General features: G+C 50.6%; 1 protein-coding gene across 2 annotated transcripts; it reads right to left on the reverse strand.

Moving 5' to 3' along the window:
* Positions 1-3,027: 3,027 nt before the first annotated feature.
* MFSD4A (major facilitator superfamily domain containing 4A) lies at positions 3,028-23,283 on the reverse strand. Of its 2 annotated transcripts, none has more exons than XM_054803613.1 (10): positions 22,814-23,283; positions 16,554-16,752; positions 16,179-16,418; positions 10,840-11,008; positions 9,014-9,129; positions 7,787-7,960; positions 5,840-5,987; positions 5,114-5,184; positions 4,782-4,804; positions 3,028-4,138 (listed from the first exon to the last, which is right to left on the reverse strand). In XM_054803613.1, exons 1-10 carry the CDS (start codon positions 23,041-23,043, stop codon positions 4,117-4,119), a joined length of 1,392 nt encoding a protein of 463 aa, XP_054659588.1. In that variant the 5' UTR covers positions 23,044-23,283; the 3' UTR covers positions 3,028-4,116. The 2 variants fall into 2 exon arrangements, with proteins under 2 accessions (XP_054659588.1, XP_054659587.1); XM_054803612.1 differs by having other exon boundaries at positions 4,782-4,902; positions 22,814-23,280.
* Between the last annotated feature and the right edge of the window lie 1,212 nt (positions 23,284-24,495).

Below are 24,495 nucleotides of genomic sequence, written 5' to 3' on the forward strand. Positions count from 1 at the left end.
TTTGTTTGTTTTTTTTTTTCTTCTTTGATCACAGGAAGGCTTTGAGGATGGCCTCTGCATGGTTCCTAGTGTGTGCTGTGTGCTGGGGGGGTTACAATACCTGGGTTTGCTCTAGGCTCCTTGAGATGTGTTGTGTTTTTTTTGGCTAGCATGTCTTAAATCTTCAGGCTTTGAAACTGCTTTATAGAATTGTGTTGACTTTTTGTTCTGCTGTTGTTCAGTTGCACAGAGTTTTATATATATGATGTACTAGTTTTAATGTTAATTCTCTGTGAACAGGGTTGAGATTATTCATTGTAGTTAAAAAAAAAAAAGTTGTATTCTAAAACTCCCTTTAAAAATCTTGTTTGTACTCTGTTGCAGTGTTACCAGATGGCCTTATGTACCGTCACAGTGTTTTGTGATAAGTACAGTAGCACACTTAATGCTTATCTCCCCCCTCTCTGTTTTTATAAGCTGAGAAGTATATTCTTAATAGTAGAGATGAATAAATGGGAAAATTCTAGCAACATGTATGGGAAGCATAGTGGTTGTCTCCTCTAATGTATATTAGGACAGCTGGAATTAATCTGGGCCTGAAATGACTCTGAATAGGGATCATTAACCAGCATGAGACTTTGTCTTGGGAATTCTGAGAATCTTCAAGGGAGCTGATGGCAGATTGGAATCGTATGCCAGAAGCCTGTAAATCAGACTAGGGCTGTTGGCTTCGCTGCAGCCTGTCTGACTTACACCGGCTGAGAATCTGATCCTTGTGGCTTTTTGTCTGTGGCTCAGAGTCAGGGGAGGGAAGTTTAAGTTAAATTTTAGAGAACTTAAGCAACCTAATCAGCTGTGGTAAGGTGTGACAGTTGTTCTGTTTATTTTAAAAGTGTGAATCTGTTTTGGAAAGTGACTTTTCTGATGCCTTTTAGTGTTTACTCCTTGACTGAATTTTAAGGTTAACCTGAGTTCTCTGCAAATTGGCAAGATGATGCCTGCAGGGTGGTTTTTATACTACAGCAGCTCTGATATCTCTGCTTGGGGCAGACTGAGCAGACATCTGTGTCAGTTAAAGAGTTAACTTGGGAATGATTCTGTTTTACTCCCCTGTAATTTTAGTAGAACCATTGGTGGTAAAAATTACATTGAAAGCAGCAGAGATAACAATTTCAGTTACTCTTTCCAGAACAGAATTGCATTTTATGTATGAGTACCAAGCCAAGAGACAAAGCAAGTTACATTGTAGTGAGTGTCTTAACTTCCTACACTGGAGACTCTTTTTCTAGATGCAGTCTTTTAGAGAGAACTGTAATTTTACGCTGCTTTGGTGCTCTCATTACAGCTGTGTAAATTTGCCTGGGAGAGAATAGCTTCTCAGTCTAACTTTTTTTTTTTGGAGATTTAATACCTTATAATAAGAGTATCTTAATGCCATTGTGTTTTAAAAAAATGCTGGTATGTAATGCAAGTACATAAATAGCCAAAGTTTTCAGTAATTGTTCAGTGTTACTAAATTTGCTTTTATTTAACCTTTCAAGATAACATATTAGGAAGACCTTCAGCGTGTTGCTATTGTATTGGGAAAAAAAAGTCTGATCAATGATTATAGCAGATATGCAGTTATTTGAACACATTTCAGGTTTGAATACAATTGGGAGACAAAGTTCTAAGATGTAAAACTTACTTTGGAGGAAGTGCACTGCAATGACACTTCAAAGTTTCAAATGCTGCTTTTAAAGAGCAGTATAGTTGCAGTTGTTGTTCAAACATAATGAAGGTCTTTCCTGAGAAATCAGGTGACTTTTCTATTGCTTCAATTTTTGTGCAAAAAAAAACCTTAAAAAAAATCAATGTATTGCAATCTTTTTTAAAAATGGGGTGGGAATAGTTAAAGAAAACTATTTTATGTAAGAACTGACAGAGGGATTTGCTTTGTATAATGCAAGCTGGCTTTAAAAAAGCATTGTAGCAAATTATTCAAGTCAATCATAATGTTGATAGTTATGTGCAACCAGACATGCAAAACAATTGTATTTTTTTAAATAAATATTTTTAACAAAGTTTCTGCTCTTTTGACCCCTTTTTTTTTTTCCCCTTCAGCAGAGGAAATTGAAAGTCACAGCTTGTTCTGTGATAATGAGGGAGTTCATCAGACCTTGAGCTAACCTGTCCCTTCACAGCAGCACTGGCTCCCTCCTGTCTTGCTTGAATGGAGACAGAGATGGGGTTGCTGTTGCTGGCTTTGTGGTGCTGCACAGTCTTTTTGCCAAATCAGGTACTATTCTGGTGAAAGTTTCCTTTGAGTAGCTCCATAGTGCTGACAGCAAAGTGGAGATTTGAATTGACAGATACACTTTTAACAAAGGAAATGTTACTCTGGCAATAGCATTTAGCTACCGATTACCAATCTGCAAGGACATAAGATGATAGTTTTTTGGATTTTTTTTTAATAGCTGACAGTCCCTGGTGTGAGATATATGTAATCTGAGTAGATTTCTTTCAAAATAAACTCCCTCATTGTATGGTTTCATGCTCATTTCCTCTGTACAGAGAGGAGAATGTTGTCATGGTGGGAGGGGCTCTATTAGTGACAGATTGGGGTTTTTTGCTGCAAAGGGTTGTGTGGTATACCCCTTTTCATTGGGGGTGTCTCAAGGAGAGTAACAGTGGCATCCTGTGGTGCTAGAGAAGAATTGCAGCACATACTGCGCTGGATGTGAGGCAGGAGGGCTGCTGGCATCCACAGATGATGAGTTGAGCCCAACATTCAACTGCATTTACCTCCTTCCTACACTGGCCAGATGTATTCTCAGCTTTAGATAGATAAAGTCAGTTAAACAAGTCGATTCTTTTTGAGGAGTTTTCTACAGAACCACCTGTAGATATGTTATGGAAGGTAAGATCTCCTGCTTAGAAAAATAGAAATGTTAAAAACAACTCTCAGATTTAATCTGACTTTGAAAGCCAGAGCTGGTGAAGGTAGTAGCTGAGAATCTTGGCCAGAAACAGCTTATGTTACCTGAGTCCAGTCATGCTGAGAATCTAGCAATCAATCATCTTTAATTAAACACTGCTTTATATACACCCATACATATGTACATCCACATACAGCAGTTAAAGCAAAAAGTACATATCCAATCACTCACTGAAGAGATAATAGATGTATGTAGCTTTACACTCATCTAAAGCCAGTCCTTTCTTCATAGCATGGACTAGGTCATGCGTGGGCTAGAGAGTACCTTACAGAAGGCACCTGGTAGAGTAAGTATTGCACAGATTAAGCAGCTGGAGGCTGGCTCCCAAATACCTCTGTTTAAGCTTCAACTGGAAGCTAGACATAAAACCACCCTAAAAGACACTGCAACTGTAGCAGCTAAACTAGTGACTTAAAGCAAAACAAACCATCACAACTCATTCTTGACAAAAAAAAAAAAGAGCAAATTATTTTAATAATCAAGGCCCTAGCATGCTTAGTGTCTTAGTGAAGATGTCTGATACTGTGTAGTATACAAGAATCAACTGTGCAAATATTGATAGGTCCTGCTCCCACCATGCACTTGGTGGGTTCTACCATTGTGTAATTTTTCCCCTTTGGAAGTACACATGGAGGTGATATACTGTGCAAAAAATGAATTCAACTCCCATATTGTGCTGTAAGTTGTAGGGGCTTCTGTATGCTATAGGCCAAAAGAAAGATCTGTTCCATTCAATGACCAAGCCAGGAGAAGTTCAGTCTCACATACAGAACAGAGAGAACCTCTTCTTCCCCCCCCCCCCCCCCCATCCTGAATTGGGAAGAAAGTTCACTTGCCAGAGTAACTGTTCTCCCACCATCCCTGCCCTAGGCTGTAGCCTTTCAGACACCAGGACAGTCTGACGCTTGCAGTCATCATTTTGGTACGTGTGACACTGGCACCTTGGGCTTAGCTTGATGCAGTGTTGTAGGATGTTTTCTTGATTCTGACTTACCCAATCTAACGTGCTTTTGATTGCAGAAAACTTGCATGATTCAGTCACTAAGTGTGAAATCATCCTTAATAGTAATGTTTAATTGTGTTGCTTTATTGCTTGTCTAGGGCTTGGCTGTTTCTTTAGCGCTGATACTGTCCAGTGTCATCCATTACTGCTGGTTTGTCAGGTGAGGCACCATCCATATCTGCAAAATGGACATTAATACTTCATCTGAAGGGGCTGATGTTGAGCTTTAAGGGGAGGTGCATGAGCTCTCCCAACCATGGCTGTTGCTATTCTATCACCCACCAGTAACCTGGGCAAACGTTTTGCCTGTCATGCAGTGCTCCTTTTGTAAAAGGTGCTTATAAAAACAAATAGCAGATGCAGACAGAGGTGATAGGTGAGACCATTTCCTTATCGGTGAGGCTGTTCTCCAGTGCCTGACAGCTGCCTTTGGAGGGCAGAAACTTGGTCCCTGGATTTTAGCCAGGGAACAGCATCGGGAAGCTTGTGCAGTCTGTGCTAGGAGGACTTACTCCTGCTAGCTCTGCAGCAGCACAGTAGTGCTCTCACAGCTAGCTGCCTCTGTGGTTTATTGTTCCCCTCTGATCCACAGCACATTCCTACTTTTTCCCCTCGCTTCTCCAACAGCAAAGAAAGCAAACCCTGAGCTGTGGCTGCCAAGGCTTTGTGGGCAAGTCAAAGCAGGAAGAGGGGACGGGAAGCAGCAGTAAAATAAACATTTCCTTGCATTTTGCTGAAGTGCTGCACCCTGGTTCTGTATTGATGCGTGTGCCACTCTTCCTCTCATTATAGAGCAGGGTTGAGTGCTAGTGCTTTCTTACCTGATGAGGGCTTGGGGTACATCCTGTGGAAAAACAAGAGGAAAGCGTAGAAGGTAAAGGCCAAGCCTCCAAAGATCATCCCACAGACCAGGAAACTGTAGCTGCCCTGATCATGTATAATCTGCAATAGGAAGGGGGGGAAAAAACAAGGGAGCAGACATCTCATCATAAATAGACATCATCTCAAATACCTAATTAGCATTCAGTAAGAGCTCTACTCTTTGATAGCTCCAGGGTAACACAGTGCTTTTCCCATCAGCTGTCCAAAACCAGGACTAAGGTTTCTACTTAAAAGCTCCAATCAGTTTTTGGCACTCCTTGTCTACACTTACCGATCCCACCAGTAACTGTAGTACCATCTCTCCGATTCCAGCTCCAGTCACTAACACGGTTGTGGCACAGCCTGCAAAGAAATAGTGCAAGTGATGGTGGCAGGGAGCATGTGAGACAGCCGGCAGGATGAGCCTGTAGCTTCTTTAAACTGCTCTTTCATGGATCTGTCCATACCAGATCTACAACTACTCATGTATGTTCCCATCCTGTGTTGGGAATGCCTCTTTAACCTGCAGTAGTGCAGAGAGGTAAAAGTTTAAGCCAGAAACCCAGCTCCTGTTCTGTCACTTGGCTCTGCTGGCAGAGGTGATGTTGCTTCTTGCTGGAAAGATTTTCATTCTTCTGTATCGCTGCCCCAGAGACAGAGGTTGGCAGAGATCTCCTGTAGGTGCTGGCCAAACTTGAGGATTTTCAGTTCACTGAAAATCTGGATGATGTTTTCAAACCTAGCTCCCTGTAAGCCTCTAAAGCAGACATTCCTGTCAGTCCCCGAACCCATCTGGCTCCCAGCCTGTAGAAGTCATTAGGACACCGAAGCCAGCATTTGTGCAGGCTGGTTTTCTGCCTACAAGCACGAATAAACATTGCATTCAGAAGTAGATCTCTCTTCCAGGCACCCATCCCTGAAGAGGGAAGGCCTTGCCAGGTGTGATGGCATCTGAGCTCCAGTCCCAAACACCCGCCTGCTTTCAAAGTCTGCCAGGCGTGCCCGAATCCCTGCTCACCTTTGTACTGCAGGATGTCCTCGGTGTAGGCCAGCATGCTGGGGAAGGTGCTGCTGAGGAACAGCCCCAGAGATGCCGTCCCCACAAACAAGAAGACAACGCTGTAGGAGAAAATCAGGAGCAGGAGGAAGGTTACCAGGACGCCAACCTGTGAACAACACACAGAGTCACTAGGAAGGTAGATGCGGAGTTGCAACAGACTCTAGGTATTTTATCTTTTTTTTTTTTGGTAGAAAATAGTTTGGAAAAGAAAAACTATACTGAAAAGTGATCACAGTCTCTGAAAAACTGAAGTAACTAGCCAAATAAAAATCCACCTATCTTTACTGTAAAGACTTTGTTACTTTTTATAACAGGACTTAAAGTGACTACATACAAGTCATCTGTCACCTCCATTAGGTAGAGACTTAAGATTGATTCTCTGCAGCTTTGAACACAATAGTACTGCTGCTTCCGTAGGATTTACATGTCTCAATCACTAATAAATCTTACTCAGCACGTTAAAAAATTAACTCACTCTCCCTAACTGCTCAGAAACCCATCACAGGAGTAAAGGCAGGGAACCAACTAAACTTAAACCAGCCTGCCCTCACCTCAGGCTTGTTGTAGTGTACAAGTAATAGCAAAGCCATCTGAGATGCAGTTAGCCATGGCATGGAGTCAGCAGAGGGAGCTCTGCAATACCAACTCAATTATTTTTTATTGTTTAGGCCCCGATTATGGGCGTGTGCATGTGCACCAGAGCAATTTGGAATCTAAAGGAATTGAGTTCAAACTGCAGTTTGCTATAATGCCAAAGTGGCTTGCAAGAGCTGGTGTATCTTACTACATATAGCAGTACCAACAAGCAAGCGTTGTGCAAAGGGCTCAGTGTTAGTCAAGGGAATTTTTGCCCTTGGATGCTACTACTACTGCTGCCTTTAAGGGGAAGCGAGGAGGCTTCCATTCGAGGCTGGAGGTTCTTCCCTCTTCTCTCCAAATACTAGCAGCAGCTAGAGTCATCCTGTCCTCAGGTTTGCTAATAGAGCCATTGCAGGGTTCAGACGAGTGAGTAAGTCAGTAGTATGCATCAAGGAGGTGCATGAGACTGTATCAGATACCCGAGACAGATCTGCTGATGCTGAGCTTTCCCTGCTCCTATGTAAGTAGTGACTATAGTAGGAGATTACGCTCATTTTTAAAATAATTGCATTTCATTTAGCTGTAAGCTATTGGTATCCAAGTTCAGTTTTAAAAGTCTGTTTAAATGACTGTGTTGTCTGTGAAAGACATCGGCCTAAATCTTCAAAGCGTCCCAATGTGAACTGCCACTCCTGTTTTCTCACCACCCTCGTATATATTCTTGGCCCTGCAATATTAACTGTGAAACTTGCTACCAAAATAACATCTGGTTTAAATAAGTTGTAAATTAACTGCCTTCTCACTTGTTCCTTCTCTTTTTTCGTACAAAGTGTAAATAGGAACAACTCCCTCCCTGTTGTCTGTCACATCCTTACATGCATCTTTCTTATATATCCTTAAAGGACTCCTTCCTCTTTCTTCAAGTGGATGGGTTTATTAATTTCAGCAACCTCCCATCACGTTGGTTTCTTTGACAGCTGCTACAGTCTGAGCAGAGACTTTACTGAACTATTTGCCTTCCCTTCCCCATGGCTAACAGGGGCATTGGATTCCCTGTAAACGCCAGAGAAGACAGCGTGCAAAGTAAATAAAGTTGGCAGACGCTTCCCTAGGTGCTTTCACAAATCTAAAGTTAGATTAACTGAGGAGCAAGCTCGGAAAAGCAGTGCAATCAAGTTGTAAGTCTTCACTTCCTCGTGCATCGGAGTCAGCTGCAAACACACAGAGAAAAGCCTGGTGCAGATCTACCAGTTCTGCACTTCAAAACCAGAACTAGACAACAGCTTGGAGGCAAGCAGAAGGAAAACATGGCAAAGCCAGCCTTACCACGTTGATGAAGACCATAGTCGCCGGCTTCATGCGGTAGGACACAGGGATGGAGATGAGCCTGCCCAGGGTGATGAATCCCCAGAAGAGGCTGGGCAGGTAGCCGGCCACTTTATGTACTACGGAGAGAGGCTCTTCCACTGCGTAGCTGTAAATGAAGCCCGAGTACTCTCCCTGCGGGGAAAACAAACAGCATGTCACATTGCCACGATGATTTACAGGCTTTGCATCTTTAATTCAACCTGTCCCTCAAAGTTCACAATATTGTGATAGTGCTGGAGAGCCCACCTACAGATTTGCTACCAAACCTCAGTGAACCTTGTTCCCCAGGGTTTGCAGCTGGAGACAGGCTTCCACCAGAAGTAGAACACAGGGCTCAAGCTCTCCTAAAAGGGCAAGGCTTAGCAGCATTGCTAGGTAAAATGCACGCTAGGCTCTTATCTGCAGCGATGCTCTCTTCCCTAGGGACTGTCTTGTCCTTTTAGAATTGCGTATTCGTATACCATATCACATTAAGAACCTGGAGTTGGTCATCCTTGAAGATGGAGGCCCTGGAAAGTTCCTGTGTCTGACAGCTGCTTTGTGTAACCCCCGCTTGCCTCTCAGGACCCTGTCTTACGCCCTAGGAAGACCCAGCAGTATTTTACTATGAGGGGACCGAGACAAAACTGTTGAAAGAAAAAGAACAGCAACTCGCCAGCCAAGAGCGAGCCTTCCTCTCCCGGACAGAAGTGCTACACATGGCGAGCCCCTGTGACTGCGCCGGCCAGGGACGTGCTGCCAGGCACCTACAGCGAGACTGCGCCATCCCGCATGCCCTTGTCTTGGATTTTGTGAGCTCAGGAGACCCGTCATACAAAGAGTCACCGCTTCTTTTGAAATAAAACGAAGCTGTTCTTGCCTCTTGGCTGAAGTAAGAGACCTCCGCTGCATACAAGTAGACACCATCACAACTCCAGCTCCAAACTGGCTAGGTTAGTGGCAATCTAGCTGCGACACAGAGTCTAGGAGAAGCTACAAAACCCTCCCGAGAAGTGGGGCATGTATCAGCCTGACTAGGATTGAACGAGCTACCTTGGGAACCAGACTGCTGCATCTGCAGACCCTCCGGTCCAGCCCACTGCACGCAGAGGACATGTGCTGGGTTTGGGCTGTTACAAGTGATTCGGAAGGAAGTAAAGCCATATAGCTTTGCTCAGACAAGATCCCTCCATCAGCTGAACTCACCACAATCCCATCAGTCATGAAGAGAACAAGAGCCCCAGTGATGTGGACTGCGAAGTAGGTGTAAGAAGCCCCTCTGAAGTTTTTGCTTTGGCAGCAGCTAAATAAGTCATCATGACCTGGTGAAAAACAATGCAAAGCAAACTTAGCTGGAACGTCCCCCTGGGGCTGGGTGGTTGCCAGCCCGCGGCAGGGATTTGTTTTGTGCTCAGCTGCAAGACAGATTCATAGAGGACGGTGAACAACGTGAAGCACTGCTAACCTCTGCTGGCACAACCTCTTTCTTTACCTACCTATAAAACTTTCAGAAAACAAATATGCTTATGGGCTGCTGTCCACAGACTGGGCTCCTAGCTCTCCTTGATACTTGCTACTTCTCTTACTGTAGCTGCTTGTGCTCCTCTTCCCATTTAGGAACAACGCGTTGCTGGCCCCACTCTTGCGGTCAATAGAAACAAGCCCATTCGACCCTAGCACTCGTGCTCAGAGCCCTCATCCTTGGTACCACCACACAGGAGAGTCCTGCCCAGGGTAGCTCACGTTCCTCAGCTAAATGGTATTTAATCAAAATAAACCAACTTTGGGAAAGAGGGTGAGAGACTCACAGCTAGTGTTGCTTCCTCTGAATAGCCCACTGGGAGCCACAGCCCACCAAAGCTGGGGGCCAGGACCCCAGGAATTCCCTACTGTCCCATCCTCACGCTTGTATCACACCACTCTGGGGTGTGCAAAGGGCTGGTGTAAAGGTAACGGCACCTGGAGTCCTCTGCAGATGAGAGTTTCTCCTGCACGACAAAGATGAAATTCTCACTACTTCTATGGGGAAGGAGGGATTTTGGCAGCACAGAGGCGTCCGTCAAAGATGGCAGCAGTCAGCATACAGTCCTCCTGCTTCTCTAAGGACTAATCTCAACTGCATTTAAGAGGAAGACAGAGATCTGAAGGACATGAAGCTCCAATGGGTTGTATGAAAACAGGCAGCTGGGTTGAGGAAAGAAGCCATCAGTGTCTCAGCTGAGGGAAATGTTATCAGATGAGCACAACCTTATCAGATACCAGAGAACCCACACCATTAGGGACACCTATGATGCTTCCCTGCAGCACCTCACCACTTCTAACTGCCTCCGCCTTCAAGTATTCCCTAAAGTTTCCTTTTATTGTTCAGGTAAATCCACCTCTTCTATAATAACACTAAATGCTCCTCCAATAACCCTAAAATATGATTACTTCCGAGATTCACTATTTAGCTGAAGAATTTACTTTGATACGTTTCTCTTGGGTAGCAAAGAACAATGTTACTATTGTCCCCAAAACAGGGTGTAGTCACAAGTTCAAGAGCAAACTATTGCCGGAGTTTAACTTTTCCCCTCAAACAAAGGCGCTGTCCTTATTCCTTGCAGATTCACAAAAATCAGCGTTCTGCAGCACGATGACCACTTTTAAACTGAACAGTCAGAGCCAGCTCAAAACCTGACCGAAACCCAGAAGGAAACGAAGGGCCACAACTTTCATGCGTGCTTCAAACAACTTGGGAGGCCAGGTTTAATTTCAGGGCAGCTTGGAGAAGAGTAGCCTGGAGTCCCACCAGCAGGATACTAATCAGTTGTGGTTCCATCCAATCCAAGGGAAATCGGGCACCAAATTGTCTGGTTGGATGGTTTGGGTATTTCTGGATTACGTTCACGTGTACCTTTTGGAAAGTCTCCTCCTTAGACAGCAGTGATGATCTCAGTTGTTAAACTCAATGGAGACACTCAGACAGACAGCTTTTTCTCCCCCTGCTCACTCCCCGTTCCTCCAAACCCATAAGAGAGGTGTCTCCAGCTCACCTCCTGCTGCACGGGGTCTCTGCACGGTGGTGGAGAGATCCTCCTTCTCTGCAGGACGCGTTTCCATCGCCAGCTCGTCGGCAGACAGCAGCGGGTGGCTGCTGCCATTGAAGCACGGCACCATCCGCTCCTTGTAGAGCAAGAAAAACACCGCGATGGGGACCGGCAGCTGGGGAGGAAGAGAGGGGCAGGTAAGCACGACAAGTCACACAAAATACAGTCCGGTTCCCTGGGCACAAGGGCCTTTTAGGAAGCCGCATTCAGCATCTGCAATGGATGTGCCTGAATTAACCTCCAAGAGCAGCCTCGCGCTGCCCTGACCTCAGAGCAAGGAGAGGGGCTGGCGATGGGGTAGGAGTCGCTGCAGGAGGGACGGAGGCTTGTTAGGAGAACTGGTAGGGAGGGGAGAAAAAAAAAAAAAAAAAAAAACCAAAAAATTGAGTTGGGAGCAAAGACTCCCAATCCAGAGCATGGCTGGGGCATCTCCTGCCAGTCCCTGTGGGATGCCAGGTGGGCTGGGGACCCTTCACCTAGGACAGGGAACAGGGACACTGGAACAGAAGGCACCTAAATACAAACCTCATGAAGCACCATAGCAGCCCTTCAAAACCAAAATGTTCTGGTTTCCAAGCATTTGGCCAATTCTGCCCAACGAATAATAATAAAAAGTAGCTTTTGCCTATGGAGAGCAGAACAGTTCTAATGGGAGACCTTCTGTGGCTGAAATTCTTTGTGAGGGAAGAGCAAGCTGATCTAAGACCTCTTTGCCCATCTCCAGCCATTAGCAGAGGTTGCTCAGCATCTCATAAGAGATGAGCTCATGGTTCCCAGGCCAACGATCACAGCACCGCTACAGCCACGCTGCTTCAAACAGCCCTCAGCAGAGGCTGAAGAGCAAGGAGCCTCCAGCCATTGCCCTCTCAGCTGTCGCTGCCTTAGAGCCCTCCGCACACCCAGGGATGCTCCCAGCACCCAACATTCCCACCAGCACCATTCCCTGCAGTCAGGGCTTTCCACCTGGTGCCAATGCACCCGGGGAGCGCGGGCTGGTACCTGCCCATCAGCTCCATCACGCAGCAGCCGCAGCATCAGGCCCCCCAGCACCCTGCTCCCTCGCTGCCACGTGCCCGGGGACAAGCCTACTCCCTGCGCACACCCACGACTTGGTGGTGCCTCCAAGACCAGACAGACTTACTCTTTTTTTTCTTTTGGGAGAGAAAACAGAGGGAAGCAAATGAAGCTGGGTCTGCCCCTCGCCAGCCCTCCCTTCTCCTCCCACCGCAACCAAGTGGTGTTTATTCTGCAACAAACTGGGGGAGAAAGCCAGGAAATCCTAAGTGACAGCTCACTCTCCAGCCACCGAGCGCTTGTTTTCTACATGTCTGTGAGCAAGTGTGAGCTCTAGCTCCAAATTTCCTGCCTTTTGTTGGCTCATGGTATGATTTAAATGTATGGAGAATTCCCCCCCTGCCCTGCCTCTCTTGCCTGAATTCATTTATGAGGACTTCATTGTTCTGGGAACAATGGGAATAGGAACAGTTAGTTCGGTCCCATGGAAGAAAAACGCATTTGCTTGATAGTTCTAATCCTTCCGGAGGTCAGGACCAGATTTTATTCTTCTAAACTGCAGATTTTGCACAAAAAAAAAAAAACAAAAAAAACCACCACACAGAGGGACTGGCTGTACAGATAACAGCTCTGGGCACTTCCAGCCTTAAGGAGCACTCGGTGCCTGTGCAGAAAAGCTCTGGGCTCCCCCAATTCCCAGTCACACCATAGGCACATCCCTGCTCCCCACATCCTCATCCCTAAAGCAAGCAGGTCCCTTTTGCTTTATCCAGACTGTACCACCTTGAAGCTGGCAGTGCCTCAGGTGCACAAGTGCTCTGACCCCATCAGCCGCTCGCCAGCGCTGGCTGTTTCTGGTAGGAAATGACCATGGGTGAGTCTCCAGCTTTTGGAGAAGCACAGCCCTCACCTACGGGCTGCCACCACTCCAAAGCAAGCTCAGGAAAGTGGGGAAGGATCAAGCTCAAGAGAAAGCAGGTTCCCAGGGCTCCATCCTGAGCCAGCCCCGTGGCTGACGCATGGCCTGGAGGACAGTCACCTGTGGCCACCCAGCCCACAGGAGGGGCCAGCCACAAATCTGGGGTGCATACAGGGGACGGAGCATCCACAAAACCAGATCAGTTATTACACGGGCAGATGGAGAGGAGCAGAGCCAGACACCAGAGCCCTGCCAGGGCACGTTCCACCAAGCAAAGGGACAAATCCATCCCAGAGGAGCAGTCTACCCCGACCACAGGACAAGGACAGCTCAAGGACTGTCCCCTCCACTGCCCCCGCCACGAGCTGCCGGGTGGGTGCTGAGCCCCTCTCCCCATCCGCAGCTCCTACGTGCCCCAGCTGGAGAGGCTGGGTGGTGACAACGAGCCTCGCTGGCCCCAGGACACTTGCCAAGACACTCAGGGCAGGGCCACCGTGCTTACAACAGGATCCTGCTGCTCAGCTCCTAAAGTAGCTTCAGTGTTCTTGGGACTGACACCTCTGCTGCCCGGGCTGCTTGGCACAGGGCAAAGAGCTATCAAAGCCTTCCCACCCTGCAGGGAGCCCAAAGGGCAAGAACCAGAGATGAGCCGCAGCCACAGCTGCTGGAACAAGGACACCGGTCCTTATAAAAGCACCGCCCTGCCCCACAGAGCCCCCAGCCACACCAAGCTGGACCCCTCCAGTCCCCATCTCTGACCAGCCCTCCCTCTGGAGCAGGCAGAGATTTTGGTACGATAACCATTTGCTCACGGGCTTCCCCCCCTGCCCCAGGGCAACCCTGTTTTGCCTTTTTCGGTGGAGGGCTTTTCTTTTTTCAAGGAGGAGAGGGGCATCCGAGCATCCCGCTGGCAGCCTGCGCGGGCTGAAAGGCAAGACCCCCCACCGCCTGGACCCAGCCCTCCAGCTCCGCTCACCGAATCACCGGGGACGTTCCCCTGCCCCGGCAGCTTTTAACCATTATTATAAACTCAACAAGTTGCTGCATCACGCAGTTAAGAGTGGGTCTAATCCAGGCTCCTTCCCTGCAGTTTCTATTTCAGTCTCTCCCCCCGGCAGCACAGGACGGATCCCTGCGATTGTATCCAGGCTACTTTTAAGCAACCTAAGCACAATGGAGCGTCCCGCACTTCCCCTGGGAAACCACCTTCCGGACAAACACATCCCTCTCGGAGGAACATTTTCCTGATTTCCAACCCCTTGGAACGGGCTGGATGATGAAATTTCCGTTCTGTGGGAAACTGAATTTTAAAATATGTTTTTGTTCCAAATCTGGATGAAAAGCCAAAATTTTCTCTTAGAATGAAAAATTTTGGCCAGGAATCATCCAAGCACTTCATTTTGATAATGTTGAACCACTTAATTTTACTAAAGCAAAAACATTTTGCTTCAATAACATCAAAACGACTATTCTGTCAGCTTTACACATTGCATTTATGCCAGAGTCAAATTGAGACATTTCCACTTTAAACAAAGCAAGAAATTGAAATGAATCATTTCAGCTTGTGACTTGTCAGAATACACACAGCCCTGTGAAAACTGGGATGGAATTGTGTTTTTGACCATTTTATAACAAAGTTGCTGGTCCTGGTTTCCATTTCTATAGCTTACTCAGCACACGTCCGACTCCCCGCTCCTCTGATGTTTGTTACCTAACCCTCATCCCCAAAACCATCACTGTCCCAGCACCCCAGGACTCCCTGCTGTATTCCCAGTGATCCTACGCAGGATGTGCACACACGTGCAAACCACACTTGAGTGTGCAGCGATGCACAAGTCCAGCTCATGCATCGGCTACTGGGCACAGCAGGACTCAGCCTAGGGTCCCATCCTGCTCCCAAAGTGTCCACGGGACATTGCTAGGAACAGAGAGGGGTCTGGCAACCACCCTCCCATCAGACACATCGTCATATTTGAAGCAGATATTAAACGCTGCCTTCAAAACTAAATTAGTTTGCTCAGAATTGACTGGGAAAATAGATAACGCTGCGGTGTAATTAAAAGCGCATTTCCCATGGCACACGCAGCCAGAGGTAATTACAGCTGGCTTCTCCTCCTAGGCAGAGCGCGTTCCTCTGGTACTTCTGCACAAGAAACTCGTTACGGCACCTGCCCGGCTGTTTGGGTTACCTGTTGTTCTCCTTGCGTCAGCGCGCTGCGCTGGCCTCGGTCTAACGAGAGCCCGGGAAGAGGTGCGCTGGGGTACGTGTTAGTTACCCAGCAAACGGGAAGACCAAGAACACAAAGAAACTTGTTCCTTTTGCCTAGTGCGGACGGAGCGGTGGAAGATCAAGACCCCAGCCCCCCCCCACCAGCAGGAATTCCCACGCACGCAGCATAACCGTGTGCTCTGTGGGTTTTGAGCGGAGCTGCCCTCGGCATCGATCCTGGCACGCACAGCACCACTCCACAGGGCCGACACTCGCTTGCGACAACACGCTCTGCCCTTATCGCTCCAAATCTACGCGGACAATTACACACAGGCTCGCAGGGCTCCTGCCACCAGGGAAACGACAGCGGCAGCTTAGCTACTCCGCTGCAGAGGGACGGGCACGACGGTGGCCGCAGCCCCGCGAGGGACCAGCTCTATTTAGCCAAGCTGGGATCCGGGTATTAACTGGGAGGGTAAGGAACAGGGTTACACTTCAAAGAGAGCCCACAGCCCACAGGTGAGAGCAGCTTGCTGGAGATCAGCTTTGGGACTCAGCAGGGCACCAAAGGTGGGCACTGAACCCCACCTCTCTCAAGGAAAGGGCCACGGGGCTTTTCCATCTGCTGCAAGTCTCCGGGGAAGCGTAACAAATAGGCAGGGCCACCCCGATCAAGCTTTCGGCCCCGATAACTCGGGTCACCCACGGGCACTGCACAGCACCCTCCCGCCAAGCCTTCCCCACACCACCGAGCTCCTCCCCAGACCGACCACAGAGGACAACCTTGCAGCTCTGTTATCTTGTATAACTCCCACCCCGGGGGGATGCTGGGGGCACGACCCCCTTCCAGAGGGATCAGACAAATCCCCGCAGGACGGTACATTGACCCTATCGCATCAGACAGTGCGGTGACCGCTGGTTCGGCTTCAGAGTCCTGTCCTCCTGCCCCAGGCACCTGCTGGAAACTGGGCACTTGGCAAAAACAAACCTTCACTGTGGACCAGCACAGCCATCCTCATGCCTCCTTCCATCCCTGGGATCACCTAACACCCCGACACCCCCCAAACACCACAACTGCCTGCGAAGCAGAGAAGCAAGGACATCCCCAGCAACAGCCTGGGCCACTCCAGCTGCAGCACTTACATTGATGAGGGCCATGATCCAGAAGGCGTAGGAGACACGGGTGACCACCATGCCTTTCATCGGCAGGTCGTAATGAGACAAGTTGCCTGGATGGTGCGGGACCAGGGACTTGCGGATGTGAGGGAGGTTGCTGGAAGCATTGGCCGTGGAGTTTGAGAGGATGCAGTTGGTGTCCGAGAGGAAGGGGTCAGCTATCAGTGGGCTTAGCAGCGCTCCAAAGCCCACGAAGAAGTGAAGGGCCTGCAAGAGACGAGACACGCAAGTAGACCGGGGGGGTTTACTGCTCTTTTCTGCAGGGAGGCTGGCCAAGATCCTCACTCCTCTTCCTCAGAGGAGGAAGCACAGCCAGAGGGGAGACACAGGCTCCATGCTCACCTGCAGGAAGATGGCCGAGTCCTTCTGGTAGATCTTCACCAGCTGCATGTTAGAGATGGTGTCGATGCAACCCATGGCCAGTCCTGCCACAGCCATGACCACAGCCAGGACCACCACATTGTGGCACAGAGGGATGATGGCAAAGACCAAGGAGATCGCCAGTGACGAGGCAAAGAGTGCAAACAAGGACTGAGCCAACCTGGGACAGGGAAAGAGGAAAGACAGGACAGAATTACTACCACGAGAGCAGCATCCACAACACAGCCCCGCCTCCCGGTTTCAGCCCCACATCAGTCGGTGGCGTGGGCATTAGCAGCCTAACGCAGCTCCAGCGCTGGCTCTTCTGACGAGGGAGATGCCACACACCCTGCACCCCCACGTCGCAGCCGTAGCCAGCCTAGGGCACTGCCATCTCCTGCGTGGAGGGGGATGCCTCAGAGGCAGATCTTCCACCCAGCTTTCATGGGAAGAGTAACCACCCCTTCAACCCAAGCTCTGCATATTTCATGGCAGAATAAGACCTGAGAACCTTCCCTTGTTAACTGGGCAGATCTGGGAACAGAAGGGGACACTGGTACACGCAGGGGAGGCCGTGTCATGACTTTTGAGTGGCTCCAGGGCATTTCTCATGCAGGGCTGTACTGCACGAGCAGGCATGAGAGCTGCTGGGCAATCCCAGTTCCCGACAGCGAGAGAGCTGCCGGCATCCACATCACCGTGTCATCCCAGACCTGCCTGCATGTCCTGTCCTGTCCTGCCTCCCAGGGAGCACTGAGGAGCCGCTGCAGTTCCCTCTCCGTGCCCTGTGTCGCCTGTTCTGGCAGCATCATCCCGTCCCCCAGCATGGTGGGGCAGGATGCAGCACTGCTGCCCTTCCTGGTGCGGGCAGCCGCTTTCCAACCCACGCGTTCCACCGGAGAAGCCCAAGGGATGTGTGTGGCAGAGGTAAAGCTGGTACATCACATCTCGAGTCTGGCAGCGGCACAGGCAGGCCTGCCTGGCTGAGCTGGGAGGCTGCTCTCGGTGCGAGGCGAGCGCTAGCCAGCTCGCTGGAGAACGGCGCCCAGGCTGGCACCGCGCTGCTCCGGAGCTGCCAAGTTGAAAGGCAGGAAGGAAGGAAGGAAACAGGGACCAGACAGCGAAACACTGAAACTAGCAGAAAGATGGGACTGTAAAGTCACAGCAGAGAGTAAGTAGCACAGGCACACCCCCTCCCAGCCCTGGCAGAAGCCCACAGCAATGCCCAGCTTACTACAAGGAGTTGCTAATTAGCAATTGGGGTCTGCTGCTGGGGGACATGGGGTGCAGCCGCCTGGCCACAGCAAAGGGCTGGCAATGCACACGTACGTTCCCTGCAGACGCGTAACCCGTAAGCGAAACACAGCTTCATGCTCTGCCCAAAGAGGGAGGAGAAGGCTACGAGGAGGCACAGGCTGGAGCCACAGCAGAGTCTCTGTGGCTGCTGGGCACCACGCGGCCAGCACTCCTGCCCTGACTGCTTGTCCAGAACGGCCTGGCCTTGGGCATGTCACTGCGTTTCTGCATGGCCCTCAGTCATCTGCAAACCCAGAATGATTTAGCCTTCCACATCCTGCTTGTTGCTTACACTGCACTCCAACAGCACCGGGGAGAAAAAAAAAAAAGGGCCAAGGGCACCTCTCCTTTACTCTCCTGCCTGGTGGCACAAGCTTTGCTGTGCCAGCACCTCGGTGTGCTCCCATCTCCCAGCCCAGCCTCGCTCGCCCATCAACCAGACCACGCTGGAGGAGCCAAGGTTAAAGCTGTAACTACTGATCTTCCTCTGACAGCAAAGTGGGGAGCCAGCGTGAGATTTGGGGGGGGGGCAGGAGGGAGCAAAGCGAGACGTGCACAGTCATGGCAGGAAAACAACCAGCAAATGAGAGAGAAGCAGCTTCGAGCCTGGAGAGACGAGGCAGCACTCTCCAGGGTACAGCAGGAGGGAGAGAGGCAGAGGCACCAGCAGCTGGCGAATCCCCAGCCGGGAGCGACGGGGAAACGCACACGGAGACATCCCAGAAACGCCTCTTCTCTTCTGCAGCCCTAGCAAAACAACCACAGCTCTGCTTGTGCTTGGCTGGGGAGCATGTTCCTTACTAGAGTTAAACATTAATTGCAGATGATGTTATATCCTTAAAAAGCACTGAAAGGATCACCTCATTTTTCCCCAGTGAGCAAAGATTCCTGCCTCCAGCCATAAGATGTTAACAACACAACTGCACCCCCACACACACCAAACACCAGCAGCCCACAGCCCTGCTGCCCCCTTCCCTGGCTCTGGCATTAGGGGGGACCAAGAAATTGCTGGCTTCCCATGCCAGATCCCCCAGATCTAGCTGAAGGACACTGCTCAGCACCCAGGGGGGGCACTGAACAGCCAGCCGAGGGATTCATACACTGCTTCAGCAGTACATAAAACAAGTCTTGTCTCTGCTTCAGGACCACCTAGAGCATGTCCTGGCTCCATCACAAGGCTTGAGGGAAGGTCTGCAGCTCCCCTCAAAAGGTTTAGACTGATCTCCTCTTTAGGATTAGGATGGTTAATGCTATCCTGTAGTCACAGCCAGCAAAGCTTCCGCTCTCCTTCCCACACAGCATATATAAACTCCCACCTTGGGGTTCCCGTTGCAGCAGGTGCTCTTCAGCTTCAAGTATGTTTTTCCCCACCCCAGGGAGCATTTTCTAAGTCCCTCACATCAAGAAGAAAAATTATAATCAGGCTAATTCAGACTTGCAAAACTGATAATTAAAAACCCAAAGCCCTAAGGGAATGAGGTGAGGACATGGAAGAAGGAGGCATGGATTATCCCACATCTGCCTTCGGGTACCCTTGTCCCCAACAGGAAGCACCAGCCAGGCTTGAGGAGCATCGCCTCCCCCAAGGAGCTCATGCTCAAGTCACTGTGCTCTCTGCTCTCTCAGCAACAGAAGGCTTTGCTTTCCTTTGCGGGAAGAAGTCCTGCACACGCCAGCCACATGCTTCAACAAAAACCTTCAGAAGATGGGAGTCTGAAGGGCAGGGAGAGAACAGGATCATCTGCTCTCAGCTGATGTGCTGTGACCTGCACAGGTGCCCAGGGGTAAAGAGGAAAGAGGGGTTAAAGGGTCCCATCTCACCAGCCCTCCAGGTCCCGGTGTGGATCGCTCCTTTGAGCGGAGCCTGCTCAGGGCTCCAACACAGCAACAGACCTACCAGCCCCCTCCTCTCCTAACACCAGCAGGACTAGCCCAGGGCTGACCCAAACGCTGGGAGCAAAAGAAAAAATACAGGAGGACACAAAAATGCAGTTTCTGAATGTAAAAACAAAAAGCAGCACACTGGGGCATGGGCACTCAGTTACTCTGGTGCTTCTGTCACTAATGTGTGTAACAGCAGCAGAGAGGGAACATGACTAACTTCACAATGCAAGCTTAAAATCCAGCAAAATGGGAAAGGAAAAGGGAGCAAGAGGGAGAGCAGTGGGGGATGCAGGTGCACAGACCTCACCCCTGGAGTTTGCAGTGCCAGGTGCTCAGCGGTGGATTTACCAAACAGCTCACCTCCCACTTGGGTTTCTGAGTCTAGGCAGGGTTTCAAGTCCTTTCAGCACTCCCACCCCAACACTGCTGGCTGGATTTGCAGTCTCACATGTCAGGCACTTCTGAGCATCTAGTCCAGGTAATATCAGGAAAGAAGTCTTCAGTGTGCTTCACACAAAGGTGCCAGGGCTGTCTTTACTTGAGGAACCCCTACCAACACCACAGCAGCGCCAGGGCTTGAGCCAGGGCACACGCTCTACCTAAACCCAAACCCCACTCACACAAATACCCTGTAAAAAGTTGTATTCATCTCAAGCAGAGCTTGTAATGACAACTCGGCAAGCCCCAAGTTACCAGAGAGCAGCAGCCTGTCGTGAACCTGACCGTGAGCTTCGTGTGCCTTGCAGCTACGTGGAGAGCTGCTCACCCCCCAGCTCCGGCTTTGCGCCTCCTGAGAAGCCAGGGAAGGGACCACGCAGCAAACACGGGTCTCCGGTGCACAGCACTGCAGGCAACAACTGCGTTTCTACATCACTCAGGGAAACTCGCAACAGCAAACTTTCTTCTTCCCTGAAATCTCACACGAGAGGGAATTCTAGAGCTAGTTCTGGCAGTTCAGGCTTGCGCTGAGTTACAGAGGGGATGGGTGCTATCGTGGTGCTCCAGGACTCCAGCTGGGCTGAGAGACAGAGATGACGACCCAGCATTCAGCAACTTCTCTGGTGAGAGGAACCAAACCATTATTTAGGCCCCACCACAAAACCCAGTAACAACACTGCTTTCCCTTGTGAGACCATCACTCAGAGCACAGCTCAGCCCAATACGCATTTTAATCGAAAGCAAGCAAAGTCTATGTTCCTCAGGCATTAGGAACTAAACAGAGCTTGCAGCCAGACCTCGGCTTGGCTGGCTTGCAGGCAGGTCACGCTTTGGGACCCTCTACCAGCAGCTCTCCATCTCCTAACCAGAAAAGATGACCTGTCTAGCACTCCTCCCTGCCCAGCACAATTTGCTTTATTAACCTGCAGCATGGCCCAGAAGTAGAAATCCTTAGCAGGACAGCTTGATCTACCCATCCCTGAAGAGGAGATAGTATAGGAGCTCTCAGAGTCTGAGCAGTTAATATTCTCATCCAAACCCACATGTTTGTACACCGTACTGCTCCGAGTAACCCCCCCACAACGTTCGCAAGCTACAACTATCCAAAATACACCCGCCTGCCTGGCAGGGCTGCCGCTCCCCAGTGGGGCTTGTGGACACTTTGCAAAAGCACGTTGCTCCAAGAGGCTGCGATCACAAACACATCCTGGTTTGTAACCATAGCGAGCAACAAACACTCTTTTCCCCAACGTGCTGTTGCAGAAAGTTAAAAGTTTGCGGGTCTGAGCACAAAACCCCAAACGAGTCTGCGTAACCCTCTGGCCAAGGGCAGGAACCTGTCAGGAGGAAAGAATTCCGCATTTTCCTTCATCGCTCCTTCAAACACACGTGAAGCAGACTGGGGGCTGGCAGCTGCCTGCTGACCCAGCAGTCTCAGATCTGTGTCAGACCCAGGGCAAGGTTCCCACGTGCCATCCCCATTCCCGTGCACCCCACCTCACACCTCCTCTCCCAGCAGAGCTTGACAGAGAGCGGCTCCGGCTGCTCCATCAGCCCTCTGGGCTCTGTATGGATAGGGGGAGTGGGACAGTCTGCTGCACCAGGCTGGTAACTTAACAGGTGCTCTAATGCCATCTTCGTTAGCCAGCACTCTCCACAATTCACAAGACGAGAGTTTAACAAAACATTTTTAAATGGGCATTTTAAAGCAGCAAAGGATTAATGCAAAGGTCTCTCATATACATGTTAAACATATACATGACGTGTATGAGACACACACAGACCTGACGTGTTGCATCACTACCTGAAGAATTAGTGACAGCCAGCTGATTCTCAGCAGAGCATTGCTGTCATCGAGCCTCAAATCAAATGCCTATGTGGCGATCTTTAGGGTTGAGCCATCGTGTATTATTTATTTTAAAACACATCCTGGACAGAAGGCTCAGTGCAAATCCCCATCTGGCTGCACCCAGTTTTCCTGCTGGCCCATGAAGTACGTGGCTGTGCCCGGCCACCCCGCGCAGCCGAGGCACTGCCTCTGCCCACGTCCCCAGCAGCAGTAAGACTGCGAGGACTAACTCGCATCTCGCCTCGTGTTTGCCCAAACTCCTTGGGGAGCACGACAACGCTTGGATTTCTGACACTGAGGTTATTAAAACAGGCTTCCAACAATATTTTTGTGATAAACAATCAGGTTAAAGAAAATACCCTCCAGGAAGTTCTGGCTGTAACTTCACACTAAGGCTCTCTCTGCCCTGAGCTCCAGGGGAGCTGGCAGCTTCTCTCCAAGGGTGGAAGCCGTGCAGAAGAGGAGAGCAGCAGAGCAGCTCCCACCCCACATCTCCTGGAAGCCCCCCCCCCTCCAAGCCACTCCGGCGAGAGGGCTGCAGCCCCTCCGGGACACGCACACGCTCCACTCGGGCAGGGTTTTCCCACGCGGACCGCAGCATCCCACATCCATGCAAACCCGCGGGAGAACGCGGGAGGGAGGGAGGCAAAGCCGGGGGTGGGGGGGGAAGGGGGTGGCTGGGGTCGCCCATCCCCCTCCGGGAGGAAAGCGGGGGGGGGCTGCGGAGAGCTAAGCCCACCCGCGGGAGGTGCGATGAGTTTGCCAGGCGCCTTACGTCCTCTTGAAGACCCCTCCGAGGCAGCTGCCGAGCAGGAGGCAGAACTGCTGGGAGAAGAAGACCCAGGTGATTTGGGAGAGGGAGCTCTGGGTCTGGCAGCGCAGGTCCAGCAGCGTGGGCCCCAGGAAGGCGATGCAGAGGCCGAAGCTGAAGAAGACGCTCCAGTAGGTGAGGGTGGGCTGCAGGTTCCTCCGGAACCGCGCCGACACCCGCTCGTCCCACCACATCCTGGGCGGCGGCGCGGGGCGGCCACGGCGATGCGGCTCCCTCGCCGCCCGGCCCCGGTCCCGGTCCCGCCGCCGCCCCGCTCCTCCTTTGCAGGATGTGGCTCCGGAGCCCGCGGCGCCGCGCCGGGCGCTGGCTCCGCCTCCGGGACCGGGGGCCGCCGCCGCCGCCTCCCGGGGCCGGGGCTGCGCGGAGCGGGACCGGGGCGGAGCCCCCCTCCATCCCCCGGCGGACCCCGCTCCGCCCGAGGCGGCCGCACTTCAGCGCATCCCTCCGGGGCCGAAAGGAGCCCGAGCGCACCGCCGCCCCCCCACCCGGGTTTGCATCATCTTGCCAAAAGTGGGGCAGCCCCCGGCTGGGACCCCGCTGCGTGGTGCACACCTCACGGCACGAGTGACACTGAACTACAGCCACAGCAGCAAACGTGATACAACAGGGAGCAGAGCAAAGCAAGGAAGCCCAGAAATCCCTTTTTTTTTTTTCTGCTGACGGCCATCTCTGCGGTCTCTGTACCCATAAATAGGTGCAACCGTTCCAGACAAATGCAATTAAAGCTGCCCCTTCTCTGGATGAGAAGCACAAGATGGCTTGGGGGGTGGTGATGGTGGTGCATGTTTTAAAGTCAGAGTGGTTGATGCTTACGCAAAAGGTCTCCACTAGAGGATGGATTTATAAATATTTCACCTACTTTAGCTAGGAAAGACTAGCAATTTTTAGAACACTCTTTCCAGGCAAACCAGAATCGATGGAGTTCAGCCACGACAGAGGGCTGGCTCCAGGCTTGCACACCAGGTCCCTTCCCATGCCTGCAGACCCCACACACGTACTCACGTGTCCTGTGACCTGTACCTCAGGAATGCTGCTCCAGGGCTGTAGGTACTCATTTCCACCTGGACATAGCTTAATGTTTAGCTAATCCAAATTGCATCCGAGTCCTTGTTCTTCTGCCTGTGGCATCCACTGGAGTCTTCTCAGAGTAAGGAGAAGAGGGTTATATCCTCTTCCACCACCAAGGTGAACAAAGGGTAGGCAAGAGCACAGACCAGGTGGGCAATAAAGCCCTGCTGGGGGCAGGGGGGATTGTCCTGCACCTGAAGCCATTAAGCAATCAGAGAAACAGCTCAGGTGCCTGGAGGGACAGAGCAATGTCGTTATCCTGTTTTACTGATGGGGAAACTGAGGGCCAGAAAGGAATGAAGTGCTTTGCTTACGGACACGGAGTGAGTCAACAGCATGGCCGGAAACTGGGTTTTATCATTACATGATAAACCATCATCCTTAATAGCCTGGATGGCAGGATGGAGGAGAGGGGGAGGCTGACGCACAGGCCTGTGAGCCACAGCCTCAGGCTCTCCCCGCCAGGCGATAACTAGCTTTGAGAGGCCACGCCACTGCAGACTACCTCAGTTTCTCTTTCCTCATCCATAAGTGGGGACAAAACGACACAAGGGAGG

This window comes from Grus americana, chromosome 25 (assembly GCF_028858705.1).
Source record: "Grus americana isolate bGruAme1 chromosome 25, bGruAme1.mat, whole genome shotgun sequence".
In the NCBI taxonomy this organism is placed as follows: Eukaryota; Metazoa; Chordata; class Aves; order Gruiformes; family Gruidae; genus Grus; species Grus americana.